Source organism: Chiloscyllium plagiosum, unplaced genomic scaffold (genome assembly GCF_037043375.1).
Source record: "Chiloscyllium plagiosum isolate Xiang-an unplaced genomic scaffold, Cpla_swu_hap1 HiC_scaffold_49, whole genome shotgun sequence".
NCBI classification, from domain to species: Eukaryota; Metazoa; Chordata; class Chondrichthyes; order Orectolobiformes; family Hemiscylliidae; genus Chiloscyllium; species Chiloscyllium plagiosum.
This window is the reverse complement of record NW_028270187.1, coordinates 13823224-13835273: the sequence shown is the minus strand read 5'-3', so window position 1 is coordinate 13835273 and position 12050 is coordinate 13823224. Positions and strand designations below refer to the sequence as shown.

The following is a 12050-nucleotide window of genomic DNA, read 5'->3' as shown; positions in this document are numbered from 1 at the left end:
ACTCCACCTTCCACTTCGACCTATCACTATCACCACCCACCTTCATCCAGCTATTGCCTTCCAAGCTACATTCCTCTCAGCCCAGCTCCTCCTATTTATCCCTCAGCCCCATTACACCCACACCCCTCATTCCCGATGAAGACTTTATGCCTGAAACGTTGAATCTCCTGCCCCTCGGATGCTGCCTGAATGGCTGTGCATTTCTAGCACCACACTTTTTGACTCTGATCTCCAGCATCTGCGGTCCTCATGTTCTCCTGCTGAAGGATTAGCACAGGTTAGGAAAGTGAGCAAAGAAGTGGCAGATGGAGTATAACGTGGGCAAGTGTGACGTCATGCACTTTGTCAGGACGAATACAGACATGGACTATTTTCTAAATAGCGAGCAAGTTCAGAAGTCTGAAGTGCAAAAAGACGAGGGAGTTCTAGTCCAGGAGTCCCGAAAGGTAAACTTGCATGTTGTCAGTAGTTATGAAGACAAATACAGTTATGGCATTTATTTCAAGAGAGCTTAAATATAAAAGTTGGGATGTACTTCTGAAGCTCTATAAGGCTTTGGTCAGGGCACATTTGGATTATTGTGCACAGTTTTGGATCCCATATCTCAGGAAGAATGTACTGGCCCTGGAATGTTTTCCAAGGAGATTCACGAGAATGGTCCCAAAAAATGAAACGCTAACATACGAAGAACATCTGAGGGCTCTGGTTCTATATTTGATAGAGTTCAGAAGGATATTAAGTGTTCTAATTGAAGCTTACAGAATACTGAATGACCTGGATACTGGAAATATATTTTCAATGGTAGGAGAGACTAGGACCCGTGGGTACAGAGTAAAGAAGAGACCTTTAGAACAGAGATAAGGAGGAACCTCTTCAGCCAGAGTGTGGTGAACCTACGGAATTCACCGCTACAGAAGGCTGTCGAGGCAAGGTCATTGAGTATATTTAAGAGTGAGACAGGTAGGTTCTTTATTGTAATGAGGATCAACGGTTACAAGTAGAAACCAGGAGAATGGAGTTGAAACGCTTAACAGCCATCATTTAATGATGGAGCAGGTTCAATGCGCTGAATCGCCAAATTTCTGCTCCAATGTCTTCTGGTTGCTTGGTTAATATTGGCTCTCCTCATTCCTCATTGGAGATGTATCCTGGAATTTGATCTTAATATGATTTATAAAGAGTAACATTCCAATACTGATGACTGGGAAATATCATGTTCCCTCCCTCCAGTCTCAGCAGCCATGTCCCCAATATCATAATCACACTGCAATTTAAATCCAGTGAATAGTACCAAGTCACAGTTGATTGACGTCGATAACATTAACATCATGACCCTCACCTGCCCTCTCTGATCCTCGAATAACCATCTGAATTGTGTGCCACACCATATTCTCTGTTAACATATTCATGCCGATTTGTATGCCATAACTCATGCTGTCGTAGGCACATTTTCCTGTCAGATTATGGACTAGAAAAGTTCTCTCCATGTTTTACTGGCATTACAATCACTGATCAGTAGTTACAGCCTTTATGTTTCCATTTATAAACGGAGAAACTTGGTTAAGTTCTGACAATCCTTTGATATTACTCGCATATCCATCACACAACCATCTCCAATATTCCTTCCCTTAGTCACCCCCACGTATCCCATGCCAAATGTGTAAGTGTTAAGCGTTCTTTTGAATTTAAATAAAATCAGTACTGAATTTAAAGGGGTTAACTGGAGATATTTGTTCAGTGACTGTGATTAATGTCAATCTCCGTGGATCTTCATTATCCCAGTGGAGAGTTTCCATCATTGAATGATAAATGGGCTGTGTAAATGGGTTATCCCATAGTATGAGTAGGAGCATTACTGACAGCACTAACAGGGATCAGCAGCTCGGGAGAGAGGGGGAGGAGAGATCAGATTCTGAGAACATTAGACTGGAATGTTACAATAATGCTTCAGAAAGTGAGGACCTTGGATTGGAATGTTCCAACAATGGATCAGAATCTGAGAACACTAGACTGGAATGTTCCAACAATGGACAGGAGTTTATCCGTGGGACTTTACTGGCTTTCTCGGCCTTGGATATTATTAGCACCATGGATTCAGGTTATCCTTTGGATTATTCAAGGTGGTTACTATCCCATCCTCGCTATAGTTGGTGTTCCTGGTAAGTCATTATATCTGATTACTAAACCAAGTTGAACTAAATTTCTGCCCATGAAAAATAATTTTGGAAAATGCAAGTCAATGTCTTCAGTTCCAAACAAAAATTCCTTTCCTTATGAATTATAACATCAAACGACTATTTATAAATTACTCACTGGTATGTGAGAAACAACTAGACTGTTCTCAAATTCCATAATCCAGTTTGTCCTTCACAGATTTACATCTCCATGTCCTCCCCACTCACCAATCCTGTCCAATACCACCACTATGATATCCCAGTCTCATCCGCAGTCTCAGTGCAACTTCTGAATAAACCATGATTTGTGCCTTTGTTCAATCCGGATGCAACAGTTTCAAGATCCTTCTCACCATATGACCATCAGTACATAATTGCTCTTGAGGATGTTTAACTCGTTCTCTGCACATAAGGGAAGACAGTTTATGATGGTCAAGCTATTGACTCATAATCTAGAGTCACAGAATAATAGAGTTGATATCTCATGAAGGAAATTGGTGGAATTTAAAAGCATCCATTATCATTTGTAATAAAAGCCCATCTGCTTGCCTCAAGTCCTTTAGGGCAGTCAATGTGTCATACTTCCCTAGTCAGGTTTCTGTGTGACTTCTGTGATGAACATGTGTGTGTACTGTACGTTTAAGAGAATTAAAAGCCAGTAATAAATACCTGACAGCACCAAGTGTTCTTAAAAAATAGATATAATGTAAAATTTGGTCGGACAGCTCAATTAGCTCATTGTCTCGAGCCAAAAACAAATTCAGCCAGTTTAAATTATACCCCAAAATACCCTACTCCAACCAAGTTTGAATTTAGTATACTGACAATCGTAAAAGCCAATGACACAATCCAATGGTTTGGGGGCACAGGACGATGGAAATTGAACAGTTGAGAGGAGAACTGCCAAGCTACCAGCATGCAAAGACTGCCTGAAAAATAGCTGTCTTAAAGGTACCTTTATTGATTAGTAATTGGTGAAGCAGAATCCCCAAGAAGAAAAGAACACAGGAATATGGAGAAGAGCAGAAAGCTTTCTGATTTTGTGATTAGAAGCTTTGTTTCGTAAATCTCAATTAGGAGTCTTATCGGACTAGTATTGTAATGGGGGTGGGGAGGTAAAAGATACATTAGAGGAATAAGTTGTAAATAGTCATTCGTTTATTATTCTCTGTTATACTTTAACAAATAAAGTTTTTTTTAATTTTAAATAGTTCTGGGCTCTATAATTATCACAGAATACTGCATGGGATAAATATTTTCTCTATTGCTGGTTTTAATTAAGCAGGAGAATTTATCCTGTGTTGTAACACTACAAACCCCGAGCAATGTGTTTTACTTTTTACTGTCCTGTGGAACAACTGAACCTGCCACTCAGTTCAAGATCGGCATAACATGCTGCCCTGACCAGGGCTGCATACATCCTGTGAATGAAGAACAAAAGTAAAGATAGCTCCCTTCCTCTGACTGTTTCCTGTATTCCTACAGGTCATTTCTATTCAGGTAGGTGATCATCCCCTATTTTAGATATATTCAATCTCATTGAAATTCTCCCAGAGAATGATGCACCATACGCATCTCTGGTGCTGGCTTTATTGATGCTGACGTACAGATGTAAGGGACTTACAAATTCCAGGTCAGTCGTAGTGCATAGAGATGTAATGGCGTTTTATGGCACAGGAAAGAAACGGCGATGTCTAAGTGAGAGAAAAGGATTACTGCGATCATCCCTGAGAATGTTGTTGAGGCAGTATTTGGGGTACTGTGGATAGGCTTTCTCACAAGTCACACCAGATTAATCTCTGGGATGATGGCAACAAGAACAGTGAATGAAGCTCAGTGAGTGAATAAGAGGTGATTGCATTGAACATTAAGGGGGGTGGACAATCACTCATGATGATCTAAACAGACACTCTTATGGTGATAAATTCCATGGCTTTTTTTTCATTTGGGTTACATGATTCTCGATAGTTTAAGAGCATCTGAGAACATTCCACCCAACCACCCCCACTCCCTATTTCGATTGAGGCAGTGAGAGAAAGAGAGAGAGGGAGAGAGGTTCAGGCTTTTGAATGAACTCTTCCAACATTAATACAGTTGAATTGGTGCGTGATCCTGCAATGAACGTCATGCTATCCATAATCCCGACAGCAGCTACAAAATGTTAATTATAAAATAGTAAACTCTTCCCAGCAGCTTCGGACCTACATGGAGAATATGGCTGTGTCTTCTCGGAGATGGAAGATGCCTCCTTGAGACTTGACACGAAATATTTAGTTTCCCTCCTCACTGCCAGCAAACTATGTTAACGTAGCACACGTTCTACGAACACTGGAGCCATGATTAACATCATGGAGCTCTCTGTAAATGCAGTCTCTGTTTCATGTTGGTTTGTCATGTTGGAGTATCAGTGACACCCTCCTGTTCCCAGTATGACTATCACGTGGGGCTGAATAGCTTCCTCCTGGTCTCATGGAACAGGGTTAAGGGTCTGATTGGGCTCTGTTCCTGTTTAACAGCTCGATGTACTGACCAGACCCCTTCTCTTCCCGTGGAACAGGCAGGAGGATTGAATGGACTGTCCCTCTTCTTGTTCAGTAGTTTCCAGGAGCTGAATAGCTTCCACATATCAGTGTGTAACTAGCTTGAGATGCTGAATGAGCTCCTCTTTCAACTGTGGAAATGTGCAGTGTCTGAGCCGTGCTGTTACATGAATGCTACCAACACTTTAACAGCACAAACCCGGAACTCTGTCGGGTCTTGTTGCACATGGACACAGAATGGTTCAGGAGCTGATGGGGACAAAATGTTCTGAACATTGTGTGCTCTCCAGTCATCATCCCCATTTCAAATCTTATGATGGGGAAAGACAATGATGGAGCAGCTGAAGATGTTTGTGCTGAGGAAGCTAACCTGAGGATCTCCTGCAGAGATATCCGGGGACTGAGACGATTGTTGGCAACTGAGCACAAACATCTTTCTTTGTGCTCTGAAAGATCCCAATCAGTGCGAGGTTACACCTGATTCCTATTCAGCTCAATTAAGTAGGTGGTCCCGATGCCATTCTCAGACAAATGCTGCCTTGATATCAAAGCCATTCACTCTTTCCTGAGCCCCTGTGCTCACCTCTTATTCGAATTAATAGGTGATGGTGTCTGTGCATGGTGTCTCACAGAGGATAATCACTGTCAGGAATTATCTGGGATAGAGAGTTATGGGAGTTAAATCACTGAAAGTATTAAGGAGAAGGTCGATGCATTTTTAACCTGTCAGAGAGCTAAGGGGTGAAGAATTCTGCAGTAAAGAGGTGTTAATGTCAACAGTTGATCAGCCATGATGGTATACAATGGCTTGATCATCCGAATGATCTGATCCTCTTCCTAATGTCCTCATATTCTATAGTTACGAAGTTAATGATTGTAATTTTCCTGGACGTTCCGTGATTGAATATTGCAATCAGAGAGAGCAAAGCATTTTGTGAGTCATCTCTGGGTGAGGTATGGGGGCTCTATTCACAGGGAATCTGGGTCAACACCATGACAAACAAATGAAGCACAAGTTGCAGAGAGGGCACACTCTGTAAAGAGACCAGAGGTCTCTTTCGAACCCAGCCTCAATTTCCTAAAAACATTTTCCAACCCACATCAAAACTTGTGTGACAGTCTAGAGGGAATGAATGATATCCTGTGTTACTGTGGACCAGGTATTTGGAGCAAGTGACCTCCATCTGCTCCTTTCAGGAACTGTGAGGGGCTGAATAGAACATAGGAATATAAGACCAAGCAACAGGATTGGGACACTAGAAATTTTGTCACCGTTCCACCATGCACGAAGATCATGGGTGATGTGTTTGTGGTTTCAGCAGCACTTTTCTGTCTGTATACCATTTCCCTACATTCACTTGTCTGCCAAATGTCACCAAAAACAACTTTGAAAATATGCAAACATCCATGCACCACAAACATCTGTGGAAGGGAATTTCCACTTGAGCAGTCCTTTGAGAATTTCTCATTTGTGTTACAACCAATGTTGGACGGTCACTTTTTCATTTCCCAGTCCCACTCCTCCACTGGTTACACCAACCTTAAATAGTTTAGTGATGCGGCCAATGATATAGGTCTCAGAGTAGATAATTTTGTGGAAAAATGTGAGACATCAAAAGTTGAACTCATAACAAATGGTAAAATGATAGTGTCCCAAACGCTATTATGCTTTTGAAGTTATTCTGATCACACAAGCTACTGGTAGTGGGATTTCTTTCTGGGACAGTTGGATTTGGCTGAATTCCCTTTGTTTCAGTCAGTGGAGAGATTCCAATGAATCCTCAAAAGGAATCCTTCACAAGTGGTAAAGATAACTCAGGGATTTTATGGACTGACACTTTGCTATCAGGCGAAACAAAGTAAGAGAGAGAGATCAATAGGCTGCTGCTTCTCAGGCAGGGAAAAATTTTCTCCCTCTCTGTGTTGAAACATACAATGCTGTCAACTGAACACCAAACTGGACCATGTGTGCTCTCCTGGTGCATTCTCTGGAAAACTTGATAACGGATTATATGCAAGTGCGTCATTCCTTTCAATGGCAAAAAAAGTCCCCACTTTTTAATTTGCTGACATGCTTACATGTGTCTGTGTAATTTGTAAATATCGGGCGGTGTCTTCACAATATGTGTGTTAATATCAAGACATCTTTTTCTTAAAATTTATTCTCTAGCTTTAGCCTCCCTGACAAGCAATAATATGCATCCAGTTGATACACTTTTCAGAAAGTCATGGATGGTTCAATACTATTTCTCAGCTAAGGTCGAAACTGATAATCCCCTATAACAAAACGCCGGCATTTCAGGAATGAGTAAAGGGAAACCTCCTTGAAAATCTTAGAAAAAATTATTATTTTATTTTAATTTAGGGGTCAAAACTGCATGCAGTGCCTCAGAGGTGGTCTCAGCAATGTCCTGTACAGTTGCAGTAAAACATTCCTGCGATTAAACCCAATACCCTTTGTCAGAAACAACATCATTCCACTTACCGTCCAAATCACTTGCTGCATCCACAGACTGACTTCATATGATTCATGTCCCAAGAACATGGAAACCGCCTGAATCATAGAGTTCTGCAATCTCTCTCCATTTAAATTGATCACCATTGTTTGATCCTTCATGCCAAAATAGCAACCTACCTTATGTTACTTCTGCTGAAGGTTTTCCTCACTAACCTTTCCTGTCTGAATCACATTGCACACTCACTACCTCCCTTGGATGACACATTGAATGACTATCTTGGTGTACGAGCTAATTGAAATTCAAGCCATTCCCTCCCCTTCCTTCAGATCTTTGATACAGATTTTTGGTCATTGATGACCGCGCAGTGATCTCTGAGACATTCCATCAGTTACAGCTTTGCTGCCTGAAAGTAAACATTTGCTTCTACTCTCCATTTCCGGTTAGTGACAGCTTCCCTCTTCCTGTTTAGCCGTTCATGCAGGTTGAATGGCCTCCTTCTGGGCTGTGTAATGTACTCAACGAACTGAATTACTTCATTTTATATTCCTGTGTAATTCCTTAGATGGGTGGAATTGTCTCCTCCTGTCTCATTGTCTGACTAAATGGGTGGTCCCCTACCACGTAAATGCCTCAAGGAGTGGAATCTGTCTGACTAAATGGGTGGTCCCCTACCACGTAACTGCCTCAAGGGGTGGATGGCGGAACAACACACGGGGTAGGGGCAGGAGTATATTTTTGCAACAGCATCGAGGATGGTTCAATACTATTTCTCAGCTAAGGTCGAAACTGATAATCCCCTATAACAAAACGCCGGCATTTCAGGAATGAGTAAAGGGAAACCTCCTTGAAAATCTTAGAAAAAATTATTATTTTATTTTAATTTAGGGGTCAAAACTGCATGCAGTGCCTCAGAGGTGGTCTCAGCAATGTCCTGTACAGTTGCAGTAAAACATTCCTGCGATTAAACCCAATACCCTTTGTCAGAAACAACATCATTCCACTTACCGTCCAAATCACTTGCTGCATCCACAGACTGACTTCATATGATTCATGTCCCAAGAACATGGAAACCGCCTGAATCATAGAGTTCTGCAATCTCTCTCCATTTAAATTGATCACCATTGTTTGATCCTTCATGCCAAAATAGCAACCTACCTTATGTTACTTCTGCTGAAGGTTTTCCTCACTAACCTTTCCTGTCTGAATCACATTGCACACTCACTACCTCCCTTGGATGACACATTGAATGACTATCTTGGTGTACGAGCTAATTGAAATTCAAGCCATTCCCTCCCCTTCCTTCAGATCTTTGATACAGATTTTTGGTCATTGATGACCGCGCAGTGATCTCTGAGACATTCCATCAGTTACAGCTTTGCTGCCTGAAAGTAAACATTTGCTTCTACTCTCCATTTCCGGTTAGTGACAGCTTCCCTCTTCCTGTTTAGCCGTTCATGCAGGTTGAATGGCCTCCTTCTGGGCTGTGTAATGTACTCAACGAACTGAATTACTTCATTTTATATTCCTGTGTAATTCCTTAGATGGGTGGAATTGTCTCCTCCTGTCTCATTGTCTGACTAAATGGGTGGTCCCCTACCACGTAAATGCCTCAAGGAGTGGAATCTGTCTGACTAAATGGGTGGTCCCCTACCACGTAACTGCCTCAAGGGGTGGATGGCGGAACAACACACGGGGTAGGGGCAGGAGTATATTTTTGCAACAGCATCGAGGGCTGGGTTGAGACAGCAACACATGGGGTCCGGGCAGCAGTATATCTCTGTAACAGAATCGAGGGTTGGGATTAGGAACAAGACATGGCGGACGGGCAGCAGTTGGACATTCGGCTGCACCATTCAGAATGTTCATGGCTGATCCGAGTTTGTTTGACCATCCATCTCCTGTCTGTTCCCAATAACCATTGACTCTTCTGTCCAGCAAAGATCAGTCGCGCTCAGCCTTGAATATTTTCAAACACCGAGTCTTCACTGCTCCCTGAGGATGAGGACACCACAGGTAGCACAAAACTAAAGAGAAAGGGACGTCCTCATTTCATTGTGGGACCTGTTATTTTAAAACTGTGTTAACTGAACATCAAATCACCACATCATTTCAGACATAAGAACAAAATAATTAGGAATGAACATAACCTATTCTGGACTCCAAACCTGTCCCACATTGCCACTGACCCTGTCCAATCAAATATGTATGAAACGCAGCCTCTGCTGCTTTCTCAATCTACTGGAAAATTAAAGGAGTACCAGATTATTTAATTACTACACAGTAACGGCTCCAATATGGTAACATCCTATAATCACTCTCTTGTCAAAAAACAAATTCAGGAATCAGATTGACTCACAGCCATTTCTCCAATCCAGGAGGCAAGAACTTCAAAAGACACTTCTGAGAGAAATCTCAGAGAGAGTGTGTAACAGCCGGGAGAGATTTCCAGCCTTTCAACCCAGCTGTGACCCCAGCAATAACCGGGGAAAGGTAAAACTAAGAATGTTGGCTCTGTGAGAGTTTGACCATCACTCCACAGGACCAAGCCGCAGCTGCAAGGACCACAAGGAATGGACTGTATCTATACCGTCTAGGGCACTGTAGGAGCCTCTGAAAAAGACCTGCGAGGAGAGAAGAAGGAGTGAAGCGAGGGATGCCGGGATGGGTGAGTTTTCCAGCATAAAAAAGGGACTTACCTCGGGAGTCGTGCCTCCATTTTGCCAGAGCGGAGAGGAGTGAAGGATGAGTGAAGCTGCCGGGAAGATAAGGGCTTAATTTATATTTGGGCAGTGGCTAAACCCGAGATACTACACATGTAGTCACTCTCTCCCGCCCCACTCCTCTAACTGGATAACAAATACCCTGTAAGGTAAAGCTTTTATTTCTTATCCATCTTTTTCATTTATTTAAGTGCATTGTTTGGTTTTAGTTAGTTCATATAAAGCTAAGCTTCCAATGGCAGGGGACCGCAGACCCGTGGCATGTGACTGTTACTTGATGTGGGAGCTTAGGAACGTGTCTGACGTTCCTGACTCTTAGACTTGCAAGAGCTGTGTCCAGCTACAGCTCTTGTTTGACCGAATGACGGCTCTGAAGCTGCGGATGGACTCACTGTGGAGCATCCGCTGAGGAGGTCGCAGATAGCGTTTAGTGAACCGGTCACACCATAGGTTAGGATTGCTCAGGGAGACAGTGAATGGGTGACCAAAAGACAGAAGAGAGTCGGAAGGCAGTGCAGGTGTCCCCTCCATTCATCTCCCTCCAAAACAGGTATACTGTTTTGGATACTGTTGGGGAAGATGGCTTAATAGGGGAGGGCAGCAGTTGTCAAGATCATGTCACCGTGTCGGGCACAGCTCTTCAGAAGAGTGGGAAAAAGACTCATAGGGCCATAGTCATAGGGGATTCTATTGTGAGGGAAATAGATAAACGGTTCTGTGGCCGAAAACGGAACTCACGGATGGTGTGTTGCCTCCTCAGTGCTCGGCTCGGGGATGTCACTGATCGGCTGCAGAGCATCGAAAAGGGGAGGGTGAACAGCCAGTTGTCTTCGTGCATATAGGCACTAACGATATAAGTAGAAAGCGAGATGAGGTTCTTAAGAAGAAGTCAGGGAGCTAGGAGAGAATTTAAAGGGGAGGACCTCAAAGGTAGTGATCTCAGGATTACTATCAGTGCCACGTGCAGAAATGAAAAAATAGACAGGATGAACACGTGGCTTGAGAGTTGGTGTAGGAGGGACGGGTTCAGATTTGTTGGACATTGGGACCGCTTCTGGGGAAGGGAGGACTATTATAAAAAGGGATAGTCTACATCTGAACCAGACTGGTACCAATATCCTTGGAGGCCTTTTTGCTACTGCTGTTGGGGAGGCTTTAATCTCAGGTGATAGGAGACTAGGAACAACAAGAGAAAACAAGTAGGCAGCGAGGTGGAGACTGCAGACTGTAAGAATTATAAAGATTGCACTAATAAAGGGAAAAGTAGGCAGAGAGCAAGTGAGTGCAAAAGAACTGGTGGCTTGAAATGCATCTACTTTAATGCAAGGTGTATAGTGCGTAAGGCAGATGAACTTAGGGGTTGGATTGGTGCCTGGGAGTATGACATTATTGCCATCACAGAAACTTCGTTGAAGGAAGGGCATGATGATTGCTAACTGAATGTTCCAGGATAAAGACGTTTCAGACAGGACAGGGAAGGAAGAAAAGAGGGGGTGGAGTTGTATTGCTGGTCAGGGACGATATTACGGCTGTGCGAAAGGAGGACACTATGGCGGTCTTGGGTAGTGAGGCATTATGGGTGGAGCTGAGAAATAAGAAGGGTGCAGTTACATTGTTGGGGCTGTATTACAACAGTGAACGTAAGGTAGAAGAAAAAAGTAAACAGATTATTAAAAGGTGTAGAGCAATGTGGTAATGGTGATGGGAGATTTTAATTTTCCCAACGTTGACTGGGATACTATTAGCTTCAAAGGTCTGGATGGAGTAGAATTTGTATGAAGCGTCCAGGAGAGTTTTCTAGAACATTATGTCAATAGTCCGAAGAGGGAAGGTGCCATATTGGACCTGGTACTGGGGAACGAGGTTCCTCTGTAATCTCTCTGCCATCGAACCTGCCAAAGCCCACCTCTATAATATACCCAGTTTCCACCTCTGCCTCAGTACTGTTGCTGAATTAACATCATCTGCCCCCTTGTTAATGACAGATTTTATGGCTCCAGTTCTCTTTTGACCACTCTTCTAGTTACAAATATTTTGATCTCAAACTTGTTCTTGTCTCTCCAGTTATTTCATAATGGGGGCTTTATATTAGAGTAATAACGTCACTGGCCGTGTAATTTAGAGGCACAAGTTATGACTTTTTAAAGGCATTGTTTC

General features: G+C 42.7%; 1 protein-coding gene across 1 annotated transcript in view; it reads left to right on the top strand.

Moving 5' to 3' along the window:
* The first annotated feature begins 2026 nt into the window (after positions 1-2026).
* The window catches only part of LOC148135610 (putative G protein-coupled receptor 139), a 152792-nt gene continuing 142768 nt past the window's right edge, over positions 2027-12050 (top strand). The window contains exon 1 of the mRNA XM_087984608.1: positions 2027-2159. Within this exon, the coding sequence (XP_087840734.1) occupies positions 2027-2159 (133 nt within the window). The remainder of the gene's footprint in view (positions 2160-12050) is intronic.